A 26,349-nucleotide genomic window follows, 5' to 3' on the forward strand; every position below is an offset into this window, starting at 1 on the left:
GTTTCTTCCCTCTCCTTGTAACTGGTCCCAGTATGTGTGACCAGCGTGTGCATCAGCTGGGTGACCCTCCCTTGGGTGAATATGGGGAAGCATCAAAGCGATTTGTGCTCAGTCCCTGCAAGGTGGTCGTGCACCCAGATAAACCATTACCGCGCTTCGCTTATATTCTTGACAAAGCCGCGAGGCCGGCACACGAGCAGCACGATTCCCTCACAGGTCAGACGGGAATGTGCACCAAGCGAGCTGGATATTTAGGCTGGGCAGAGTTGACAATATCCCCTTTCAAAGATTATCCTTTAAACTGTCCCGGTCGCACAGCGCCGTCGGCGCTGACCTGAGCGTTTTGTAGGGATGAACAGTATTTAAAAGAGAGGCTGGCTACTCTAATCTCTTCTCCGTGGGCTGAAAAAATCAATCATGCCCTAGCTAGCCAACTTCATTTCTTTAACTGATCATTGTAAGTGTAGGGCTCTTAAATCCTGACTCATATTTTATCTGTGGTGTTGGTGGGGCTGCCTGTAGTCTTGAAATGAGCCCAAAGCAGGGCTCTGCTGGTGCAGCTTAGGGTGTTTGAGGGAAAGCAGACATTCCTATTAAATGGGAGCTGATAAAGACACTGAATTCTACCACCTATTTAATAAAACCATTGTGGAGCTTGAGAGGTCTGAAGTTTATGAGCCCAGTATTCTTTTTTTTCACAAGACAAGTACTGATTTGCCATTAAAACTCTGCATTGTCAGTAAGGCAAATGCTTTATCTGTCCAAAATTTCGTGTGCACATATTTAATTAAAAGGCGACAGGGTTAATGAAGCTTTGAGTGCATAAGGCTTCATTCCCTGAATTTAATTTTAATTGCTCCAGAGATTGAAATTCCCAGCTGTGGTTTTCCGCTAACGTGTGAATTAAGGCACTGGAAAGGGACAATTTGAGTTGTCTCCCTCTGTGCCAGCTTCTTCCTCTTCCACTGATTTTTCCATCTCTTTGGTTGAAAGAGAATTAGGCAAAAATGCTTTTTAAGTCAGTTTTTTAGCTTTGCAGTGGAATGGGCAAAACTGTGCGGTGCCGACACCTTGGACACGGGGAGGGAGGCGACAAACAGGGAGCATTTGTGCAGGTCGTGTCACTTGTCCCTGATGTATTACAGAAGATCGAGAGCAAATACGGTTTTTATTCTCTTCCCAGTACCTGCCATCGTATTCTGCATCAGTGAGGTCGGATTGACCAAATTGCCAAACCAACCTTCCTTAGCATGCAGTTTTAGGGGGGGTAAAAGTGTTTTGGGAGTGAATTTCTTGCCTTTTTTTTTACAGGGGTGTTTAAATTGTGGTTTTAGTGCTGAAAACCTCTGTGAGAATCAAGGTGTTTTTGTGGTCCTCTGGTGTTAAGTGTTGTGCGAGCTCATAGTCCAAGCTCTACAAAGCTCTGTAAAAGGGCAAAAATGTAAACTGCAGCAAACCCATGTACCAGTGAAATGATAGTGATGGAAACAGCCAGTTGTGTTCCTGACTTAATTATAATAAAAACTTACGAGCCTTGCTGAATGTCCCCATATGTGGCACGCACTGTCTCCATTTGTGACAGATGCTGTCAAACATTCCAAGGCCACTGTATGTTTTTATGTCTCCTGATGGGCTTTTTAGCAACTACAGCCTTGACTAGATGGTTAATAGAGAAGCAAAGCTTCCAGCAGCAACAGGAGTCATCAGGGGTTAATATAACGCGTATCTAACAGTGGGACAATAGGAACAACGAGTGTTTTAGGGTTTTGCCAGTTGTAGGTCTCGGCTGTCAAAGATCCTGGGGAGAATGTGGTAGCATCCCCTTGATCTGGTGGAGACTTGTCATAACCTTCTGGCATGTGGTACTGATAGAAAACCATCCCCAACATTAATGGGCATTTCAGAGCTGTCAGGATTTCCCAGTAAGAAGCTGCTGGTGAGCTGTGGTGTGTGAGGTGGTGCCTGGGGGGATTGATTTGGATGAGCTCTGATTTGAATTCAGAAGGTCTGGGCTCTCCTCCTGTTGCTGTGGAAGAGCCGCTGTGCCGGTGCTGCTGTCCTGGCTGTGGATCTGGGGGTGCACCCAGCACCCCAGTGGGGTGTTTGGGGAGGTGGCACAAAGAGAGGTGCCCTCCCTGTGTGAGCTCTGACCTGTGTTAATCAACCGTGGCCATTGAATCTCTGCCTGAACATAGGAATCCATAAAACCATCGGGGTTAAAAACATTTCATTATTTTCTGGCGTTCTTAAACCTCCCTTATTTCCAGTCAACCTATTCATCTTCAGCTAGAGTCAGCACAAATTCCTCTCTCAAGCTTGCACTTGTGGCCTGAAGATAACCACTTTCTTTGCTACTACATAACACCTCTCCTACACCTCGATGGTTTAAGCAACCTCTGCCCTGATGAATAACTAATGGCCAAGTCGTGGTGCTGAGGACCAGGAGGTCCAGGGCCTGGCCCGTGTGCGGCTGCTTCTCCTGCCGTGGGTTTGGGGACCAGAGGTGATGCTTAAGTGGTCTCCGTGCTGCTACCAGTGTAAACAGAGCAGATGTTTCCCTGAGTCGGGGGAGCATTAATGGAATGTATCAGCCCTGGCTGATGTAAAACATCGCTGCAAGTTTTGGGAATGAGGTCAGCAGGACTGAAAGCTGATGGGAGTTTAATGTCGAGTTTGCTTCTCCGAGCTGAGGGGTCAACCGAGAAAGCTGCGGCTAATGGAAACACAAGTACACTTGTCATAAATCAGTGCCAAAATACTGAACAGGCGTAGCTGTCGCTGGATCCCGCAGCCAGCGAGGGTTCTGTAACCACCCGTTAGCTATTCGGTGGCTGCTTTCCTCACCGGGTGCTCTTTGTGTTAATGTTTGACTTTAGAAGGGACAAATGGAGGCTGAAAACAGGGTGTGGGGCAGACTTTACCTCACCAGGGGATCCTGTGCTCGCTGCTGCCCACCCGTTTGGGGAACAGCAACAGGGCAAACAGGACCTGCTTTTAAACAAGTCGTCTTTCTGCTAAAAGGAGGTAGGTTATGTTTTGCTGCAAGGTTGCTGTAAAGTCCTGAGGCATCCAGGAAAGCCTCGAGACAGGAGGGAAAGCAGGCTTGGCAGCGCTTAGGGATCATATGGTTATTTTAAAAGCAAACAAATCTTGTAAAAAGTAAAGAGCAGCATTTTTCTAGACAATGAAAAGGCAGTTTGCCCTCCAGACCAACCAGTGTATTTCCTGTGAAGCTGGACACTGTAACATACCATTTGCCAACGAGATAAGATGGTTGTATTTGTTCAGTGATTTATCCTCTGTGAAGCTAATCTGAAAGAATGCTTTATTGCTCTATTTATTTTTTCCAAAGAAGCTTCTTTGACCTCATTTTTTGTGTTAGGAGCATGCATGCCTTGGAGCAAAATCTCAAAGCCCAGTCGAAATTGGGGTCTGTCTTCAGGGTTGCTGCTTAAAACACAATATCCGTGGGCTGTTAGTGGCAGAGATGCCATTTGGAAGCCGAGGTGAGCGTCATTCCCCAAGGCCTTTTCTGTATTGAAAAGCCCTGCCGCGATATCCAGCTTCATGCAAACCAACAAAGCCAGTTTGCAGCTAGAATGTGTTGGGTTTTCATCCCCTTTCTGGGCCCTACTTAAAGGGCAGAGGTTAAAATAAAGCAGATACTCTTGAAGGGGGTGTCTGCTCCGCTGAGACGCAGTTGCTGTAAGACACCTTGCCTTGGCTCCCGAAACAAGGATGCTACCTCTGATTTGCAGGTGGATGTCAGGCTTCTGTAAAAAACAATCTGCAAGAGCCAGGTGATCCCCCGAATTGGGGCGAGAGAGAAGTATCAATGATATTATTGCATTGTCTCCATCCTAAAGTGTGTGTGTGCAGTTATCCGGGTAAGTAGAACCCCAAGGTGCTTCCTTACGGCACGTTCTCCCCAAACAAGGGAAAGGATTGCAGCTATCGGAGCAGCCTGCGAAGAGAGGGATGGATCTTGCAGGTAGCTGGAAGCCGTGCCAGTTCGTGTGTTTGCTGGTAGCCTGCTACTATATTTAGTTTCTCTTGGCCTCCCCGAATTGGACCTTTCTAGATATGGAGATAGGCACAACCCCAACCGGCCTGGGACAGCAGCGTGCCGCCCGCTCGGCTTTGCGGCTGTTGTTCTCAGCCGCTGTCCTTGCTGTTCCCGTGTTTGGGGTGGAGGATGGTTGGATGAGGTTACGTGAACCAGAGTTGTTTTTGTAGCTGTTCTGTCTGCGCGTGAAACCTGGGGTATTTTTTAAGAAAAGCTTCGTTTTGGAGTCTGTTCTCTTGTGGCTTTAACCCTTTGTGTTGAATTCCTGGCGTGCAGAGCAAAGAACAGGAGTCATTAGGGAGCTTTTCCAGTTTTGTACCACAAGCAATCACACAGATACTTTGAGGCAACTTTGTTTTACTGTAAGAGATCCCTGTCTTGAATAATTGTGACCTACCCATGTAATTAAATGAATTCTTTTCTTCCTGGAACTTTATTCTGGCTGCAGCTGTTGTACAAGCTATAGATTTCTAGATTTGTGTCAGAAAACCATGACTTCAGACCACTGGGATTTTTGTGGGTGGGTGAAAGTGATAACAGATTAATGAGTTTTCCTTAGCATCTCCATCTGCCAGACTAAACCACGTTCTGCACAGGAGACTTAACGCAGCTGTTTTGAGCCGGTCCTCTGAAAGCAAAGCACCCTTTACCCAGTCAAAGCTGACCCCTGATCTAAAAAAACAAGCTTTGCTCTTAAGGTGGCCTTTTGAAAGGCAGGACTTGATATATAGTTATGTTTGCTTTCCTTTTCCTGATGATGAACTCGAAGCCTGTAAATGAGGAAAAGTGATGATCATACGGAGAAATGCAGCAGTCCCTGAAGGACCAGGTACCAACCTCACATACTCCCAAAAACATGGATCAGGTTCTTTGTCTGAAATTTGAACTCTTATTGCTGTGACACTTGCAATTGCCTTCCTTATGCTTTACCTCAGTAAGTAGATAAATTAAAACGTGCAGTATAAAATGAGTTATTTCAGTCCCAATGCAGGCGGCTCGTACCGGAGGAAAAGGAGCAGCGAGCAATAGCTGTGCACGGCCGTACATGTAAAAGTGTACGCGCTTTCTCAGATTGCACTTGGCTCAAATCTGTCGCTGCGAGGGGCACCCAGCTGTGAGCAGAACCGGGGGAGGAACGAGCTGAGCTGATCAGGCAGAAGCTGCTGTGCATGAGCCATCGCTGTTGGCTTTGCTGTTCCCTCCTGTGAGCGCTGGAAGTTAAATGGGAATGAAGTAGCTGCCGAATAAGACATGTTATCCCTCACCTGCATCCATTTATATGTAGCCAGTTGCCATGGCTAGGACACCGATTAATTATTATTTTGAAACTGAGCATTATTCTTCAGCTTTTTGGGCTATCTGTCATCTCCAGTCTCCAGAAAGTATCTGCAAATGTGTCTGTGTTTGTGTGTTGTGTGTGCCTGCGCATACACACTCCTTTGCTGTTCCCGTGTGCCCTTTCTTTAATTGTTTTAATGACTTTCAGACTGGATCAACAGCCCCAATGCTGGGGAGCCGGACGGTGTGGGGACAGGGCTGGCTTGGCTCATTTGGCTGTGTAAAACTGAAGAGCACATTGCGGGGACTGTTCTTGGATGTGATGAGTTGTGCAACCGCACAGCTGTACCAGAACAGCCCAACATCCTCTGGCTTGTCTCCCACATGGACTCTTTACAACTACCTGTCAGGAAGATGCAAAATTCCCATCATCTGTTGTATGTGTCGCCCCAGATTCCTTTGGGCTCAGAGTGCCCGTGTTGTGCCTGGAGCATCAGGGGCTTTCTCACTGCTCTTTGTGGGCTTGGTGACATGTCGTATCCTTAAAATTTGGACTGGATGGTTCCTCTGAAGTACAACACATCACCACAGAGAAGTGAAAACTAGCAGTGCAATTACCAGGAAAGCTGCTGCAGTCCTTGGCCTTTTGTGCTAGGGACATGTAGAGTTGGAGAAAGATCTTATTTTCTTTATATTATGACATTACTGACACCAAGTGTTCTGTTCTGATTCTTAGTCAAGAATGGCAGGAGGCTACAAGACCTTTAGAAAAAGTTTAAAAGTATTCTCTGCAGTCTAGAAATTCTACCTTATGGTAAGGCGTTAAAGTTAACTCTATGAAGAGAAATGTTATGAGATCACTTGATGAGTCTATAAGTGTGCACCTTCAGAGGTGTATGTAACTTTTTAAATGTAGCAGGTAATGATAAGATGGTATTAAAAATCTAAAAGGCAGAGCTGGTTGAATTGGAGCTTTTGGATCGAGTTGGATATCTTGACAGAGAAGGAGGAAGGAAGAGATTTTACCCTTAGTTGTAAGTGGAATTTTCTATATAGGGCATAGATGCTTTTGTAGGACTCACTACTTTAATGGTGACTTCTGGCTTCATTCTGGGCTGAAGTCTATTGCTTTAACATCATTACAATCTGCAAGCCCACCATTTCAAGCTGTGATTCAGCTGGATTGTCCAGGCGAAGACAGACTAGGTGCGAACAGCCGTGGCGGGCTGACAACCAAGGAGCTGAAGAACCACAAGAAGCAGTAGCCTGGATTCAATAGGTAACGCTCTCCCAGGGATCGTGCGCTGTGTTAATTAGCGCTGCCAGGGGAGAGACAACCTCAGAACATGGGCGATTCAAAGGCCACAGGACAAACTCAAGAAAAATTTATAGGAAGCCATTAGATGAAGTAGCACTGATGGTGCAGAAAGTACCTGGGCTGTGCAGAGCAGAATGCCTGCCCTATCTGTGTGTATGAATATATATATATGTACAACTGCCCTCTGTCTTCCTATGCAGGAAACAACACAGGTCTAGATGAACTGCTGGTGATACCATGCTGGTTCATGCTAATTTTGCTGGTGGACAAAACTAGCACTATCTTGGTATTCAGGAATAAGAGATGTGCATGTAGCTGGCTGTAGGTAATCACTGCATCTAAAACTCTGCTTTGGGCCTGAACTCTGCAAAAGAGCATTTGTTTTGGCACAGTGGTTTGTTAAAAGGTTTTTGTTCTGGGGTGAATGTTGTTTCTCTGTGTGTATACTGAGAGAAAGGTTCTGCTTTAAACTGAGGTCCCTGGATTTTTCCTGCTACTGAACCGATGCTCGTGGATTGGGTGTGTGGGAAGGTCCTGGTCTGGTTCTTCTCTGCGTGTTTCTGTTTGCGACTCTCCACTTAGTGTTGAATACGGATGTTTATGCATATACTGAGAAAAGGTTGGTCTGGAAATAAACTCCTCTGTGCACCACTCCACCTCCCACTTCATATTTTAAGACTTTATTCTCTCATAGTAATTTTCCAAGTGGATTAGCGCAGGTCACCAAGGCATCCACCTCGGTAAAATACAGTGAGATGTTCCTGTCATCTCCTGAAACACTCCAGCACTTCACCCCATTGCTTATCAACCCACACTCCAGTAATCCTAATAGCTGTGTCATAGCAAGATTAACAGAAAATCCAAGCAGATATTTATGGTTCCCTTCAAGGTATGTATTAATGTATTAATAGGGATTCTACCGGGCTGAGGAAGCTGCTGCTGCTGGTTTGGGGAAGTAGAACCACAGGGCAGGTGATGCTGCTGCGGTGTTAGTGGGGATGCAGGGGGGACCAGGACCAGTGTCTCAGCTGCCCTCGGTGCTACAGCAGCGCCACACAGCATCTTGGTGATGAGAGTCAGGGAGAAGAAACACAAAGGCAAAGCAGAGGAGGAGCTGCTTGGGCCTGGAAGAAAGCAGCAAAAGGTGACATCTGGTGCTATAAATGCTCGGGCAGGCAGTATTGAATCATGTTGAAGACTTGGTTCCTTTTTGCCTGTGGGGCTGTGTAGGTTCCTGGTGTTTGAGTGACATGAGAAGGCTGATGTGGTACCACAGCTTCTTCCCCCAGAGTACAGCTGGTCCAAAGGGTGCCAGGCTCCAGTCTAGCTAATGCTGGGGATTCTCTCCTAGTTTTAAAATCCCTGTGCTCATAAGATGGTCGAAGCTAAGTTTTTTTTAATAGCAGCATCTCAACACTGATCAGAACCATGAACTCGGGAGCTGCTGCAATGGAACACCTGGGGAGGAGTGTGGTGGATGTTGCAGTTCAGCTAAATTCAGGCAGAAACTGGTCTCCAAAGGGGAGAAGTGGAAAAAGAGGAGGCTCTCTGGGTGTAGTTCAGAACTCTAGGAGATATCTGTGATGTCCTTACTGTGCTGTAGTCAAAGAATGCTTTGTGCCTGGCAAGGCCATGGTAATCGCTAATGCTTATAAATATTGTCCCCTCTTTCCCACACAAGAAAAAAAAGCAGAATTCCTTGTAGTTTCTGTGGGTTTAGGGAGTGTTTTTATTCTGATATAGCTGCAGGGTTGTGACACCAGAGGGAGCAAGCGAGCCTGAAATAGTTGCTTTCAACAAAAACCAGCAGCGAATAATCACAGCCTTTGCAAGAGGTAAATTAAAACCATCTCCAGCCTGGGAAACATGCACAGCTCAGCATCTTTTCTCCATAAATATTTCCCTGCTGTTGAATCTTTGTAACCCCTTCAGAACCAAGCAGCTGGGCTCCCCCTGCTAGCAAACTGCTTCCTCCCCTGTGCTCCCGGAGCATCTGCTGGGCAGATTTTCACCCGTCGATAACTGAGCTCTGTGGCTCTGTCAGGCTTTACTGGACTGGAGGAGTCATGGAGGGGTTGGGATGAAATGAGTCTGGCCTTCCTGCACGGCACTGGGCAGCCTGACATCCCTGTGCAGCAGTTTTAGTACTGGAGCAGTAGATTTAGTCATTTCCTTAGCGCTCCTCATGCATTTCTGTAGCTAAAGCAACACTTTAGCTCAGGAGGAGGTTGGTCTCATCCTTTAAACATGAGAGTTTTCCAGTCTTTGCGCACACATCGGGAGCGGGCAAGTAGCTGGAGGTGGGGGTTTTCAGTGTTATTAAACCTCCCTTGCAGGCAGATGTTCTTTCCTGCCTTGTCTCCATGGCATTGCATCCTTGTGGACACAGATACAGCGAGGCGTACGTGGGATTTTGCTGCAAGGCGGCTGAGAGCAAGCTGCCATCAGAGGGCTCCAGAGCCCTGTTCTTCAGTGCCCTCCTTTGTGGAGCGATCTTCCCCTTTTTCTTCACCCGTTTGTCCAAGCTGCCTTAGCAAAACCCTCTTACACCTGCTCTAAATATTTTTTTCCTTGTATTTCTCAGATTGGTTATGAACCTGGTCTCTCACTTTAACCAGTATAGCTGTACGTGCTACAAAAATGCCTTGTACTCATCAAGCCTATTTCTTTGTCTGAACAGAGAAATTTGACTTAGTAACACCCCTTCCCTGTTGCAACCAGACCCCCGTAGCAGGAACTGTGTCAGAGGAGGCCTGAGACCACTTTGAGGGGCATCGTTCATCTGTATGCAATGTACTGTGTGCCCGTCTGGTAACCAACACAATGAGCCTTGGCGCTGGGGTTTGGGGCAGGGGAGGGAGTTGTGTTGCCATGACAATACAAATTGCAATAAATGACTCTTCAGATAAAAGCATCACGTTTTTCGAAGGAGAGAAAGAAAGAAAAAAATAGCGGTGTAAAATAACAACAGTTGAAATACGGTCTGAATTCCAGCTTCAATAGATGTGGCTTCCTAGAAAAATGTGGGGCTGTAGGTGTTAATTCTGGAAATGTTCTTCCCCTTGGGGTGTTGAGGGAGCGTTAAGATGATCGTGCAGGAGCCAGGCAGCCTATGACTAAGTATCCAGCAAGTTTTCCATGCAAATGTTTGGATGCGAGTTCCAGTACTAACTGACTCACGCCATGGGGCGTACTGGGAGCGCAGGGACCGCGCATCGGTCACCGCTCCCCAGCGGGGCCACAGCAGCCAGGCTGGCACGTCAGGCGCCCTGCAGATGGCCAACTATTTATATTTGTGTTGTGCCTGGAGCAGATTCCTCCGAGTTATCACTGTCTGGGGGAAAGTAAATGTCCTCTGGAAGCCAGGAGTGGTAGGGATGTATTTATAGGAAACTCAGCAAAGTCCAAGAGATTTAGTCCCGCTCTAGGGGATTTTAGGCATCTCCTGTTGATCCTGTTTAGGTGGAACATTTATAATCCTGCTGTGAATCCCTGTTAGAGTCCGGGTTTGTTTTTAGACAAGGCCAGTTTAAGATCTGTTTCTGCTTTGATCTGGCACCTCCCCATAAGCTTCTCTGTTTTCAACATAGACTCCAAAGACCAGGCTCTTTTTAAACTTTCGTTCTCCAAAATCGTTCACAAGAAGAAACTAAACTTATCCAGTTGCCTGTAATTCAAGATGTGTGATGATTGCACTGGTGTCGCAGCCTGTTGTGTCTTGTTAAGCACAAATAGAAATTCTGAGGAAGTGTGGGATAATTAGAAGCAATCCAGTGATTCTTGTGACTGTATAAAAATAACAGGACTTTTTAAGGATGGGTTATTTTTAGCAGCTTCATGTCAAAAAGGTTTTGCATCAGAAAACAGTAAAATGAAGTATTATACCTGGGTTGTGTTGTTTTGTTTTCTCCTCTGAGTATGATCTGTGTTGAGACTCTTGCTTCATAAAATCAACTGGAAATGGTTGGGGGTAACTAACATAGCCCACTGGTTTTCATACAAGGGGAGATAAGCACCAGGTTTAGCAGTGGGACCCAGAACCAACCAAACTCTTAGTGGGTAGTGAAGATCTGATTTAAAAATAGTACGTTTTGAGCAATGCACCCAAAGAAACCTTGCAGCCTGAAACCGTCTGATGTCAATCTGATCTGTATTTAGTTTTGGTGGTTTATTGTGTCTCAGGGAGGTCAACTTTTTTCTGCTTGCCTGTCCTGTAACAAGACTCTTGTGCAAGACGAGGTGTTTTTCAGGCTTGTTCTGAAAAGCTGCTCTTCAAGGGAGAGGTTCCAGATTGGCAGCCAAACCCAAAAAGTTATCTTTTTATGGGGTTTATGTATACTATATCTTCTTTGTGCTCCTGCAAAGTCAAGTAATGTTTATATATTAATAAATGGAGAAGAGGGTTGAGGGTCTTGATAGCTGCTCGCCCTGGTTACCAGGCAGAATCCAACCCACAGCACTGAACCATTTCAGAGTTGCTCCGTTGTAGTTTGTGTCACCAAATGTTAAACTTTTGCACCTGAGTGCAGCTAAATGAATTCAAGGTAAATACTGGAAGTGCTGTGGGGCGCTGTGCTGGTGGGACTTTGGTTGGAGAGCAATTGGTGACATTGGGAGCTGCACAGAGTGAAGCGCCTTGTCCTGAGGTCTGGTGTGGGATAAAGCAACATTTCCTTTGGTGTAAAGAGGAAGGACACAGATCTCTTAGTGCTGTCTGGCTTCCTTCTTGCTGAAAATCATCTGGTTTGAGAGGCTGGTGCAGGGGAAGGGGGACGCACGAGTCACTCGTGTGGGAACCACGGTAAGGAAGAGACTTGGAGACATCGTGAGTACAAAGCGATGATGTTTTCCCTGTCTCTAAAATGCCTTTTAAACACAAAATTCCAGCTAGGTATGTAGTTTTCTCAGTAACAGCAACCTCTTCCCAGAAAACTCTGATAGATGATGCTTCGGGATCTTAACAGTGCCCTATGAGCATTACACTGACTTTTCTCCCCAAATGCCATAGTGCAGACATCATCTCCCTTAATAAGACTTGACGAAGCTCGAGTTCGTTTTCAATTCTGGAGTCGTAATCAGTTTTGTGGTTTCCGCCCAACACTGCTGCTTGGTTTGTGTGACTCTGAAAGTGAAACTTGCACCAGACAACAACCAAGAAAATTGTCATGTAGGCTTTTGTTGGTGATGCTTTTGAAATGTGAGGTGTGCGGTGCTGATGGTGAGCGGGAAGTGATTTTAAGTGTGGAGCCATTTGGCCTTTGTGTAAGCGGGTTTAAGTAAGGCTGTGTTTGATGGTGTAAAGGAAGAGAGTACTTTTTCATTAAAAAAAAAAAGGCATAAAAGCAAAGTTACTATTCCTGAATAAAACAGTTTCTGACTGCTCCTATTTTTACATTGAGCATCTCTGCATTTAAGCTCAGGAATTCAGAATAATATCTGATGGAAGAAACATAGGAGTGAGTTAAACAAACATAAACATGTCCTAATTAAAAGACCAAATGCCTTCCTGATTTCAATGAAATTCCCAGCTTGATAAACATCATTTTCCAGCAGATGCGTGAGTGGGATTGTGCGGAAAGGAGCATTTTGGGTAAACAGAGCATCGTGCATCGGACCTGCACGGGAGCCCGGAATTCTGCCCTATTCTGCCTGTTCGCTGTCATCTTTTGTTTTTTGTTTCTCTCCCCTTTTGTCTCCTTTAAAACAAGACATCCGTGCTGCTCCAGAGTCGCACCCACGTGCATCCCTGACGGAAGCGGGAGCAGAACCTTTAATCCCGGCCGGGGGACGGATGGTGGTTTCTCTGGTGTTTCCGCAGTTTTAAGGAAGTGGCTGAAGTTCCTCCTCGTTGACTCTTCCTCTGCAGAAATGGGACAGATGGGTCTTTTCCTTTTATGGCCAATAATGCTGGTTTCCCTTTGCAATAAAATCCCGGGTCAGAAGTGGAAGCGAGAAGTCAGGCAGAGCGAAGGGGCTGGTCCTGCCACCTCTGAACGGGTGGGGATGGCATTTGCGACATAGTAAATTCCAGGCTGAAAAAAAGGCAAATTACAACATCTACCCGGAGGCACTGGTTTTGTTTGCTTGAGGGGTGCCTTAGATTTCCAGCAGTGTTGCTTAAGACAGCAATTAGGAATTGTGAGTCGTCTTAATTGCATGGGGTGAAGTTTATCTGGTCCAAACCCAGGATGGATTTCTGGTAGGGTCTAGATAACTCTGAATCTGGGTAAGCATAGGAGGGCAATACCCAGTTCTTTTTGACAAACACCTTCAGACCTTTACACCAAGCAAGATTGGTCTCTTATGGATGTATCAGAATAGTTTTCTTCCGGACCCTAAGGAGCCATTTTTCACAGCAGTTTTTGTGATCTCGGTGCCTGACACTTGGCACTGGCCTCACTCATTAGCTGAAACAGGTAACGTCCTTCTGGGTGGTAATTGCCGATGGGGTTGGTGAGCCAAAAGCCAGCTTTGTCAGCCAATAATGTCTTTTACAAATCATCCCTGGCTGCAAATGGTTGGATGAATTTGAACCTTGAAAGTATTTTTCTAATAAAGCGAATCTCTTGTTTCTTGCTACAAAGTGCTTCATATCCTGTTTTCACGATGTTAATGCAAACGGCTTGTTTGGCAGTGGGTTAAACTGCTGGGTTTTTAAGCGATACAGCTTGTGTTTCTTCCCTGCAGAACTTGCTGGCTGCTGCGTTGGTTTAGCTTCTTATTTAGCCCTTGAGCTCTGAAATTAGAAGGAAAAAAAAGAGCAGCTGGTTAGGAGAGTCTGTTGTGATGTTCCTGTGACCGTCCCCAAGCTTCCTTTGCTTCCTGGAGCTGCTGACCTGAGCAAAATGGTTCATTTATGGGCTCCCCTGCTCTTCCTCGAGCAGGTAGCTCAAAGACTGTTTCTTACCCTGGTCCAACTGGTTATTTCCCTGCTTGCACCTTGGAACAAATGAGTTGGACGCGGGCTGGTGCACCCATCTCTGTACGTTATGGATCTGGGGTTTAATTCCAGCCACCCCTCCCTAGATCACCGCTTCCAGTTCCAGCGTACGGTTGGGGTTTCTCTTTCGAGAAGGTGTTGGGAAGATCTCAGTTCCTTGGTGGTTGACACTGGGATGGGCAGCAGGTTTTGCTGGCATAGTAACCCTGGGAAGAGGCTTTTCCAACTGGTCAGTAGGAGCTAAAAGCTCCTACTCCCCAACACATGGGGGAGCAGTTTGGAAATATTTTTCAGTAGCATCTGTATATTCTTCACTTCTGTTTTAATGATGGTGTATTTGTGATCACGCTTTCTTTTTTCCCTTCCTTCCTCTCTTCATCTTTACAATAGAGATCCTAGGAAAATGAGAACAGGGTCTGTAAGTGGCTCTGGGGCTGGGGAAATGGCCGAAACCAGCCTTGTTTCTAAATGCTTCACTTGTGCTGCCAAAATTGTTGATTTGATCTTTCAGTATCCCACAATCTGCATTTTTGTCTGTGGTTGTACCTCTCTGAGGGTATCATACTTACTTCTTGCAGAGGAACTGCATGTACAGCGTAACTTAATAACCCACCCTTTTGATAAGGTAACCCCCAAGCACCAGTCTCAATCCTCACCTGCATTCAACCATAATAAAGCCCTCCAGACTTGAAGTTCTTTTCTTTTCTTCCTACTGTACGAGTGTAGAAGGGGGGAGATGATCCATGCGTGGTGAAGATGAGCACCCCGTGGACCCCCATTTTGGAACAATACCCATACTCCTCGCTGGCCCAGTGTGGCAGGATGGTTTTCCTTCTCCCGAACCAGCCAGGATTCTCCCCCCAAAACCAAGTTGACGTCAGCGATACAACATAAAATATTCCGTTTTGTTTTGCCGTTGTGGTCGGGTTGTGGCAGAAATGACTGTTGGTACTTGGGGGTGACTGCTGGGTCTAAACAGATCTCTGGAGACGAGGTGGGTTGTGGTTTGGGTTTATTTTTCTGTCTTTTACAGAAAACGGGCTTGCAACATCTCTGGTTCATGCACAAGTCGTGCCCTGCGAGTAGTTGAACAGTGCGCTTAATTAAACTACTGAAAGAATGGGGAGAGAGGGGAACCGATCTGTCGGATCAGTGTTTTTAAGTGTAACAGAAAGGGAACCGCTCGGCCGGAGATTTCACAACGTCAAGGGTTGCAGCTCGCTCTTCCCGTCTCGCTTCTTTTGCGATGCGCTGTTTTCTGCACGGCGCTGGGACCTCACGGATGTTTCAGGGTTCAAGGTGTCGTTTCAGTCTCGTTTTCCCTGCTTCTTGCCTGGTCTCCCGTGGTTGTGCGGAAACCAGCCCGTCCTGATGGATTACCAGCTTTGGTTTCAGAGCTGGGGTGGGTGGAGAGGTTCTCCTTGGAATTGCAAACTCAGTTTAGCTTCAGTGTCCACAGGTCTGAGATGGTCTCCCTCTTACTCCAAAGTGTTCCCAGGCCTCACATTTTTCTGAGACTATTAAAAAATAAAAGTGGATTGAAAGGGATTATATGAGTTAAACAAAAATTATATCACAATTTAAACAACTCTTCAAATTAGAAGACGAATGTGTCCTGAATTGCCCTGATTTGGCGGATACTGCAGCACCACTGTTATTAACCTGCCCGGCCTCTATCGGGAGTTAAGGCGGCCGATTGGCTTTGGTCAAGATTAGGCCGGTCTGGGGCTAAGCAGGCACTTTCAGCAATGGCTTTGGATCCCTGGATCCCCTTGCCAGGGCCAGTGGGTTTGTGGGGTGTGCGCTGGGTATTCCTCTGTTATTTCAAAGCCTCGGGGCTGGTGCAGTCTAAAAGGAAAGCTTGCAATGGGGTGTACTTTGGGTAGGAGACGCTTTAGATTGCTGTAGCCTCTGCCCATTGGTTTTCGGACATCATTTGTGCCGCATCTCCTCCCCAGTGTCCCTCTGCTCCCCGCAGCCCTGGGGAGCCACTTTGCAACCGCCGAAGCTGCGGGGCCCAACGGGTTGAAAATCCATCCCCAAATGGCAGTTTTGAGGCTTCTTTGCCCACCTCTGCACAAGACAGAAACCCAAGCTCAGTTAGGCTGGGCTGCTGGGTGCTTTAGGTATGGGAGGGAATGGGAACATCATCTGGGGGCTCTGAAAGAGGAATTAGGGAGTTGCCAACACATCTATTTCCCTGATTAGTTTTTGATATTCTGCTTTATTTTGGTGTATGCTCATTTGCTTGGTATCTTTTTATTATCATTATTTTGAACAGGCAGCTGGATAGTTTTTGTGGTGTGGGATGAAATCCAGTCCGTGTCTCCACCGGAGCTTCGCGTGTAAACTCCTCCATCACGCTGCACTTCTCAGTGGTTTTGCTGTTTAAAATCTCGCTGGGCGCTCTTTCTCGCCGGAAGGTTTCCGCAGGCTGCTGGTACAGCCCATCAGCTTAGCTTTTACCGCTAACTCATTTCAGTGTAGCAAACGAGCTGCAGATGACTCAGTGTCACATTGTTGAATTTGGAAGATGGAGGTTAGCAGTTCAGAGGGCCGTTTTCAGTTTATCTGCCATAAATGCTATAGCTATAAATATACTATAGTTACAAGGCTGTCGGCTGCAGCTGGTTCAGGGGCTGCAAAGTGTCCTCTTAGTGTCTGCAGAGCTCGTCAGGAGCAGTAGGAAAGAGGTAACTGTACCATGTAGGCATTAAAATAATAAACCATCTGAATTTCTGAGGTTTCAAGGAGGCCAGGTATCATTTTGCTTTTGTTTTTCCTACTACCCCAACATTTTATTTGATTTTTTTTTTTTAGATATATATATAGCCATTATAAAGCTAGGATCACCTTGTTTGTCGGATTTGCCCTCGCTTGGGTTTGGTTTCCTTGGCAAAGCAAGCTGTACTTGCCCAATTTCTGAGGGTGTATTTGTACTTAGACTGAAGCTGTTTACCAGTTCACCCTTTCTCATCCCTTGCTGGTGTTATAACGACCTGGAGCATTACATTCTGCTGTAGGTAGAGAGTATGGTTAAAAAGGCTCTAAATTAGAAATGAAGTGTCTTAATGCTGCTAAATTACCCTGAAAATTGCCATATTGCAGAAGCTCATTAAAAGTGGTCGTAGGTGTGTTATATAAACCTGGGTCTCCATGCAACTGTTGATGGAGGAGAGGACATCTGTAACCACGCTCCTTGGGTGATCCTTTCATAGTACAATAAAATCCGCGAGACAGTAGGGGGAGAGAGAACCACGAGAAACACAGGACAGGTTTGGACGAGCTTTTCTCCAGTTCTGCCACCCAAAGCTCTGGGCAGGGATTTGTATGGGGTGGGGTGACGGGATTTGTTTATCGTGTTGGTGGCGTAAGAGGGAAGTTTCAAAATTAACTTTGATAATTGTTCCTTCTCTCAGTCTCACAATGCATCGTTAGCTGATACCTCCGCAAATAAGATACCTTGATTCTGTTAGACCTTAACCTTCTTGATGTCGTTGGGTCCAACCCCTTGAGTGACCTTCTAGAGTTATCCTTTAAAAATCAAGTTGCTTGTCTTGAAATCTAAATCGGTTCTTCTCCTAAGGTCCCTATTGTTTCCACCAGTTCCGCAGTTGCTGCCTCTGTTATTTAGCCCTGCTAGATTTCATCATTTAGAGTTCCAGCGAGTGGAAGCAGCATTCCTTTTCATGTGAGGTTGTGTGTGGGATTAAGGGGATTTACCTCTTAGATCTTCTCTCCAGAAGGGGGTAAGGCAATTTGCACTGGGGGAGGTGGAAGAGGGTCAGCTGCTGAGCGCTTTGAACCAGGCTGCTAATATTTAATTATTGATATTGGCTGGGAAGCCATATACCTATTATCTGCAATCAGCCCAACACATCTAAAAGTCATGGTTAACAACTACGGATGTATTTCTAGTAGCATGTACTGAATTCCTCCTTCATTCTGCCCTGAGAAGGAGCAATGTGACCTCAGGTATGCTCATTTTGACAACATCTTCAGTGCGGGATACAGACTGTACTGAACCTGCCTTTATAAAGTGACCAAGAGGTGGTTTCCTGGGTCAGATTGGTGGGTGAGCACGTCTGGATAGATCCCAAATCCTGGCCGTACCCAAACTTTGTGCTGTGCTGAGCTGGAGAGATGCTGTGTGTGTATCAGACTGGCTTCTTAAAATGTTATTTTAGGGAGAAAGCTTATCTTTATGAGAAACCCTTGTTTCTCCGTTCAGGAGAACGGATCCTGGTGGGATGTATGTGTGATGCAAATATTCCAGTGCTCATTTACGCAGCTGAGCTGCTGCCTGAAACCTTCATTATGTTCCTCACATCCCTGGAGCTTGAGAGGAAGTAACTTTAAACCCATCCCATATAATGAAAAAAACTTGAGTTTTGTACAAGCTCGAATTAAATCACGATCCTTCTCAGTGAGAGAGCTGTTTCGCTTATTCTGATTAAACTATGGTACATGAGCATGAGAAAAACGAGTAATTTCCTCTGCTAGCTCTGTTTCCAGCTCTGACCGCCATAGGGTGATGCTGGTGCTGAGCAGCACTTTTGTGTGAAGCTGCAGCTGTTTTTGCCCTCTAGGTCTCTGAGCCCTGCACCCAAACCGGCAGCTGATCTGGCCTTTTAAAGTCAGGCTCTGGGGAGGGGAAAAGCTTGCTCTGGTTTGGTGCATGTGTTTCGGGAACTTGTGAATTACAGATATGAGATAATCCTACTGAGTTAGGCAAGTGTGGGGTGGGAGTTACCGCATTTCTGGTTTACAGATTCTAACGCGAGTGATCCAAACCTCTGGGAACCGGTTTGCCAATGCATTTCTGGAAGGAAAAGGACATTGCCTGTCTCTAGTGTCTTAAAGATGGGGAGGGAGAACAATGTGTTCAATTTAACACAATGTGGAAAGCAGGAGACATTGCTTAGGGTCATAGTTTTTGGTAATGGGGTTCAATACATGGCCATAAAAGCTTTAAGCAACCCTCCTGGTAGGTGTCAGATAAAAATGCATGTTTTCCTTATCCAACCTTTAACTCACCCAGCTTTAAACAGAGACCTGTGAGGGATAGGAGAGTTAATGTTTACATGCTGACACATTCTTAAGCCTAGTCCAAGGCTTGTGCCTTTGCTTTATTTGTCCTTGCAACCCCTCTCCCCCTCCAGAATAAATCATGACCGTGCTGAGAAGAGGAAACTTGTGTTTTCTATGGGTTTCTCTTAGCTGCTCGTCTCCTCTGTTCATCCTGGGGCTGCAGCTGCCGTGTGGCCAACAGCCGCTGAGCGGCAGCCCTGCCTGGGGAACCGCACACCCCCAGCACCCCCCTCCCCAGCCCCTTGTTCCATGCGCCCTCGCCCATCCCAGCCAGGCTGGGTTTTTTGTCTGTGTTGCGTGGATTTTGTACATTAGGAACTGGGCGTCCTGGTACCTGCGGAGGCGCGGTCCCACGTCCCCGCTCTGGGTATTTGTACATCCCTAAAGAAGGCGCTCTCACCAAAATGGATTGTCTTGGACTGGATTATAGTCTCTTTATCCCAGCTTAACGTATAGGAAATCCCAGAAACAGCCCCGAAGGAGTTTGTTCGTGAGAGCTTATCCGTGCTTAAAGGTTGTATTCATTTAGCTACTTCTGCGTCCACTTTTAGTTAAGATCAGTGCAGCTTTATGGACAGTGGAGATCTTGTGGGGAGGAAGACTGTGTGGTTCTTTGTTTTCCCATTAACTCATCTGGTTGGGAATTACAGCCCTTTAATTAAACCAGAGCAGTATGGACTGGCCCCGAGGTGCTATTTTTAAGACTATTGCATTCACATCTGCTTTTGGGTAAAACTTGGCCTGTTTGAGTTTTAGCCTGCGCTATTGTCTGAATGCAGGAAGAAGCAGAGAATCAATCACTGAGGCTCCATCCCAGTGAGCATCGAAAGGATGCACTGTATATTTTGCCTCTTTCTCTCTTAGCAGCAAATGTCCCCGTGTGTGCAATCAGCAGAGATAGCCAGAGCCAGCTATGCGTCCTTCCTCAGGGAATCGCATGGTGCAGCAGCAACAGGATTTAATTAAGCAGCATATGGAGAGCTAAGGCGAGCGCTGGACTCCGCTCAGAGCCACTGCTGAGAGCTGGAGGGCGGCGATGACAGCCTGGGCCCTCGCCTGTCGTTTAAGCTGAGCTTGCCCTCCTCCCTTCTGCGTTTCGCTCTGGCTGTAAATGGTTTTGTGTGAACTCCTACAGGAGAAGCAGGCACGCAGGAATGCCGTGGGCAGCCGGTCAGTGATCTGTGCCTATCATCTGATGTTTTTGTCCGTGTGGCATTTGTTTGGGTTGAAACCAGGAAAGCTGGTGCGTCTGCGTTGCCAGCGGTGTGTAAAACAGCCTGACTGTCCAAAAGGACGTGGAGACTGGCAGGGAGAAGTTTATTTTTTGCATTTTTACCCCCCGTGCCCCAATATGTGGGCTGGACCTTGGAGAGTTATTTTTAGTAGACGGCAGAGTGAAAAAAGGCTTGGGCTGTGTTTAAAATGGTAGCATCCACTGCAAATACCAGTAGAAATGCTGAGGAAGGTGGTCAGTTCCCACAAAACACTCCCTTTTACCTTCATTAGGTGCTGGGGCAGTTACCAAGGATATTTAAGGACTGTGATGTCCATGCTGGAAGCAAACTGGGCACCCTTGGCCAGGCTGGCCCTGAGCACAGAAAGCTGCGTATCCGCACCGCTGACCCTGGGAACAAAGGATCCTCCTGAACTCGAACATGTTTGTGTTAATCCCGGCTGCTTCCTGGCGGCCAGCGAGAGGAAACGGAGCTTCTACCTCCAGCAGATGTACAGTGAGGAGATTACAGCCTGCGACTAAACACCCTCTCCATCACATCCTCCCCTCCGCCATCCCAGCCTGGAGCATTAATGGACTGTCCCAGGCTGCTGGCCAAGTTCGGGCAGATGTAACAGACAACAGATACTTAATCTCCTCCATCCGTGCCTGGTTTGGAGCCGTTTGCTGATGCCAAGGGTTCTGCAAACACACCTTCCCTTGCACTGGAAGCGTGAGCTGTGTTAGCGGTACCTGCCTGCAGGGGGCTGGGGAAAGGCAGGAGAAACATGGGAAATTCAACCATCCAGAAATGACTAATTTAGCTAAAAAGCTGTAGATGAGGTTCTTACGGACATGGGTTAGTGCCAAAGTTGGATTAACGGTTGGACTTGACGATCTTGAGGGTCTTTTCCAAAATTATTATGAGAGTCTAAAACTAAAACTGTGCTTTCCTGCATCAGGTACCGCTAAGCGAGTAAACCAGGGTTTACTAATGGACAAGGTGCTGAAGAAGTTGGGCAGGGTCTTATTTTTGGTGGACTGACTTGCTTTTTGGCTGCTAAACTTGGAGCAGAAGCTTTCAGGCCTGGGAAGGACTCATTCCCTCTTTGTGGGTTTAGGCGCTGCCTTATATTGTGGTAGCCAGTCTTAGTGCTAAGTGCTGCTCTTAAAATGGAAATAATATAGACTGTTTGCAAAAAATCAGCCATCCTACTGTTTAGGTTAATTAACATGGTAGTGGCAGAATGTTCCTTTATCAAACAGAGAGCTCTTTCTAAAGTAAAAGAAACCCCAGTGGAAATTGTAGAAGTTGGAATTGCCGTCATGTGAGATGTTCAAAACCCTCGTCAGCCAAGTGGGTTGGATTTGACTACGAGTAAAAATTTTAAAATGATATTTTCTCAGGCAAGAGCTTTGATCTTGGTTATGGTGCTGGAGCAGTTGCCTTTGTCTGAACCATGAACTTTCTCCCTGCTTTTGTGTAAAGAGATCGAACACGGGTTCCTGTAACTACCAACAGCGTACCGTTGTCTTGGGTAGAACAAGGAGATAAGTCACATCGAGTTATGCTAGTGGCATGCGTGTTGTCCATTTTTCCCCTGCTTTTGTTTTGGAGAGGACGTGGCTTGGTCAGAGGCAGCACCAGGTGACGCTCAGAGTTAAGAAGCCATGGGGACATCTGGGAACAGGTTGGCCAGAGGTGGTGGATGAACCATCCCTGGAGACATCCCAGGCCAGGCTGGACGGGGCTCTGAGCAACCTGAGCTGGTGAAGATGTCCCTGCTCATGGCAGGGGTGGCACTGGGGGAGCTGGGAAGGTCCCTCCAACCCAAACTGTTCTATGATTCTGTGATCTTCACGGTGTGCGTTAGAACAGGCGGAGCTGCTGGTGGGTTTGCAGCTCCCCATGGCAAACACATCTTGACCTCTTCCCTTTCTCTTGCCCTGCACAGGAATCCCTTTTCCCACATGTAGGAAACAACTGTTTGGCAAAAATTAACAGCCTCAGCTCAAGGGAGAGTATTGTTTTTGAATAGCTGTAGTGTGCAAAGTGAGGATGGTGGCAGTAACAAAAGGCAAAGGGAACGGCTTGGTATGAAATATAAGCAGCACCATCTGCTTCAGAAGGGCAGCATTTCTAATCCGGCAGCAAAGGAGGCTCCTGGAGTTAAGTAATTTGGAATAGTAGGCTCCTGGCTGGAGAGTGTGCCAACCCTTCTGGCAAAGAGCTGATAAATCTTTGTTGCTGGCGTGTGAAAGTGGTTCTGTGTGGCAGAGCTCCAAGGGCTGCTTTTAACTCTTGATGTACGTAAAAGAAAAAAATTAAGGGAAAAAAGAAACAACACAACAGCACTTTTGATCTTGGAGAATGGCATGTGGCCAAGTGTGGAGGGAATAAAGGGGAGGTGGATCCTCATGGAGGTACGAGAACGGCTCGAAGTGTGATCCTCCCGTGCCGACAGCGGCCGGACCCAGCCTGCCAGCAAATGCACACAAAATGGGGCCTGTTTTAAGAGCTTTAGCAGGAGAACGGTGTATGATGAATGAATTCATGAGGATCAATAGAACCGAGGCATTTACTACCCCCTAAAACCAGTGCCTGCCCACCAAAGGGTGCATTTGCAAGGTGAGCGATTGCAAAATCCTCTGCTAAGCTTTGGGACGTGGTCACACACTTGGTTGTCCTCCTACCCTTTACCCCTGTCCGGCTCACCAGCCGGGACAAGGAGCCTTTAATTCTGCAGATGAAAGCGCGCTGTTACGCATCTCCCAGCAAGCACCAATACAAACAAGTTAACATCTTGCACCCTCTCCCGGGGTGGCTTCCTTGGAAGCTTTGCTCTTCATCCTGTTTGTCTGATTCACGATCAAAAGCGTCTTGCTGCCTACGTGTGTCTTTAAGCAGTTACTTCTATTGTGTCTCATAGAGAAGTCCGATTTCTTCATGAAAGTAAAATGAAGGTAATGCAATCAAAAAAAGATCTGTCCCCACAGTTGTCGTTTTTCATTAGCAGTGCCACCAGAGCTGGGCAAAGCTCTTTTGGGACCTTTTTTGGTGTGGAGGGGAAGAGGATTCTTCACAGCCATGGGGGTTTTTCTGCCAGGGGGGAAGTTGGATTTAAAAGCCCGAGCCCCAGCCATCCTGAAGATGAAACAGTTGGACCGTGAAACCTGTGCTTTTTCCAAGTTTGATTTGGATGTTTTTTAATCTTCCTCAAATTAAAGGAAAAATCTCTTGTTTGACCCAAAACAAAATTATGTTTCCTTTGGCTAGCCAGCCAAAAACTCAGCTCCATCCCCAGTGTGAGTCCAAGTTCCCTTGCCAGTCGCTCCACGCAGCTTTACCAGTCCCCAGTTAGAGCCTATTTGCTGAAGAGTTTACAAGACCAGGAAAGTTCAGCTTGCTCTAAGTTTAGTTCAACTATTCTGTTTAAATTCATGAATTATTCCGCCTCCGGTTTATGGACATTTGTCCACATCCTGCCTTTTTAATCTGTTTACTTGCATAAACTACTTTTACTTTATTTTGTGAGGTTTTACAAAGCATAATATGGATTTGCTGTTTGCACAGTGAAGCAGAGGTTTTGATGCAGCTGTGAGGTTTCCATCGCCTGTTACCCGGAAACCTTTTGTATGAAGGCGTGAGGGATTTTGGTCGGAAAACAGATGAACTTGGAGTCCTTTAGCACCACGTTTTCCCCTTGATAGTTTCTTCGGGGTAGTAACCAGAGAACCTGGTAGCTGTTCCATGAGTTGTAGGTGAACTAGCATTTACAGATTCATTTTGTATCTGTTTTTTTTTGGAAAAACCCTTGGCTCCCATTGTTTGAGGGTCTTATTCTGGTCTCCAGTGCTGACCTCCATACCGTTCTGCCAGCCCCATCCTCAACTGAGAACCTGCAGCGTGGTGGGGGAAGAGATGGGGAAGTTTTCCAATTCCTGATGCTGTTAGTGGTGTGCTGGGTCTTTCTCCCTTTAATGCTCGTTATCTCCTCCTCAGGAGACGTGTCGGAAGTGCCAGGGGCTGTGGAAGGAGCACATGAACCTCACCTGCGAGGAGCTGGCTGAGAAGGACGACATCAAATACAGGACGTCTATGTAAGTAAACTCCCCAACCAAGCAAAAACGGGGAGGCGGATGAACTCGTGACGGCAGCACACAGAGCAATACACTGACATGGAGGGGATGAGAAACCCTCTGTTCTTCTGAAGGCCCTGAAGTTCTGCTGGGTGTCACTACCTTCCGGCAGGGAGGTCTTAGGGATGTCAAAGCCGAGGGGTCAGAAGACTCCCAGGATGGGATTTCTATCTGTGAAAGATACTTGGCAGCGGATCCAGCTGGTAACTGGAGAATGTGGGAGAATTGTCACCAACCCAGCCTGTTCCTCTGGCTGGCCCAGTGTCTCACAGGCTGGCACCTGGTCCTTCCCAGAGGTGAGAAACCCCCATCAGTGCTTTGGGGGAACAAGGGAGGTGTCACATAGAGCCCAAGTAGTGGATTGAGTCACAGTATGTTGTTTATTACCCTTGGAAAATCTATGCTGGTGACAACGCAGTTTGCTCAGCTACTCCTTTCTGGCTTCATGGGAGGGGGTGTGTGTTCTTACAGAAGCTTGTCTCTGTTTCTAACCAGTTTGTAGGAATTGTTACAGAATGGAGGCACGTTTTGAAATACGCAGGTGTAAATCCTGAGGTTTTTCCCTAAAGTGTTTTGAAGTTTGATCTCTCTCATTGCTACAGTAAACTACAAAATCCTCTTCCTTTAGGAAATGAAGGTTCAGCCACGGAGCCGCGTGTCCGGTGCAGTCAAATGGGACTTGCCCATGTTGACCAATCCATTCCCCTCAGATTTAGAGCCCATCTGGCACGAGCAGAGGCTGGAAAGCTGCACCCCCGGGAGCCTTAAGGGCGGCTGCTTGCTCATCCCACAGTCCCTAATTCAGAACACAGTCTTTACAATTTGATATGACTCTTTTTCTCTGCCACTCCTTTTGCTGTAAGAAAGAGGGGTGAGAGGGAGGAGGAAAGGGTTGTCATGTCCCTAATAAGGGAAAAAAAAAACCCAACAGTTTCCAAACATTTAGCAGGAATGTTGCTGTGAATAGATGAATCTCACTGCCCGATACAATAAAAACTTCCTTTTGAAGGCCTTGCGTAAGGAAAGGGAAGCACAGCTGGAGTTCAGGCCAAACTTCCTGCCTTGCTCAAAGTTTCCAAAAAAAACCTCTACATTGGCAGCATCCTGTTGAGTAGTGGAGGGAAGAGCAGCTGCAGCTCGGAGGACAATCAGTCTCGAGTTGTTTGGGGTTTTTTTTCATCTCTATTCTTAGAATAGCTCCAAATGCCTGGGTGCAGGTTGTACCAGGTGTGACTGCAGGATTTGGGGTGGCTGCACAGCAGCTGAAATTCCCACCTCCCTCCCAACCTCCCCTGCTTTGTGGGGCCGTGCTGTAGCTTGGTTCGCTGCTGTGATCCTCCTCAAAAATACCTCCCTGTCCTCTCCCGAACATATGTTGACTTTGCAAGCCCACTGAAGTAACTGGGTGGAGATGCCTGGAAGAGCATTCGCAACTGTCAGGTCAGCCCAGCCAGAAAACTGTGTTTCCCTCCGTGAAAACACAGTCTCTTTACTCTTCTGTCATCAAATTTCACTTCTAGGTTGTGAATTAAATTGTAACGTGATCTCCAGTGGTCACAAAATTGGCCCTTAGGATGACAACTTATATTCTTAAGTCTTTTAATTAAATGACTGAGGCTTTGTTCCATTTCTGTGCCAAAATAGCATCGCCGCGAGCTGAGCACACGTCGCTGCCAGGATGTCTCTTGGGGACAGGGACTGTGCTTTGTCCTGGGCTCCCATTTGTGCTTCATTAGAGTAAAACCCATCTCTTGAACCTAAAGCAATAACCTCTGGAAAATGTATGCAGGGAATCTCAAGAGAAGGGGGAAAGCCCAGTCTCTGTGGGGAAAGATGCGATTATTTTTCAGTTACTGATTTAAAATTTAACAAAAAACCCCAAATAAATCTGAAGCGTAGCAGCTTGAGTTGGAAAAAAATAATGTATGGTCGTGGCAAGTTTGTAGCCCGAGCAAGAGGCAAACATAAAACCAGCGAATGACAGCCAAGGGTTTGCTTTTCCTGAACTTTATCTCCCAGGCTGTATTTCTTCACAACCAAGTCAAGCATCCACGCGCCCTTTGGCCCTTCGACTTTATGGCTTAAATTCCTCCCAAGCCAGAGCCCGACGCTGTGGTGTTTTGGCTCGCATGGAAACCGGGATCGAGTCTGCAGCGTGCAGCCAGTGATTGACTTTCTTTCACTTAATTTGTTCTTGAGTTGTCATGGGTTGGCTCCAAGTGGAGCTGAGCCCAGACCTCCTTGGAACAGCGGTGGATCGTGGGGATGGCGGAGGAGGGAAGAGGAGGGGGAGAGAGGCACTG

General features: G+C 46.8%; 1 protein-coding gene across 8 annotated transcripts in view; it reads left to right on the forward strand.

The window, feature by feature from the left end:
• Nucleotides 1-26,349, forward strand: part of RNF216 (ring finger protein 216) — a 78,048-nt gene that overhangs the window by 39,409 nt on the left and 12,290 nt on the right. For all 8 annotated transcript variants that reach the window (XM_071814908.1, XM_071814912.1, XM_071814911.1 and 5 more), the window contains one exon: nt 23,910-24,007. In XM_071814908.1, coding sequence (XP_071671009.1) covers nt 23,910-24,007 — 98 coding nt within the window. The remainder of the gene's footprint in view (nt 1-23,909; nt 24,008-26,349) is intronic.

Source organism: Patagioenas fasciata, chromosome 15, assembly GCF_037038585.1.
Source record: "Patagioenas fasciata isolate bPatFas1 chromosome 15, bPatFas1.hap1, whole genome shotgun sequence".
In the NCBI taxonomy this organism is placed as follows: Eukaryota; Metazoa; Chordata; class Aves; order Columbiformes; family Columbidae; genus Patagioenas; species Patagioenas fasciata.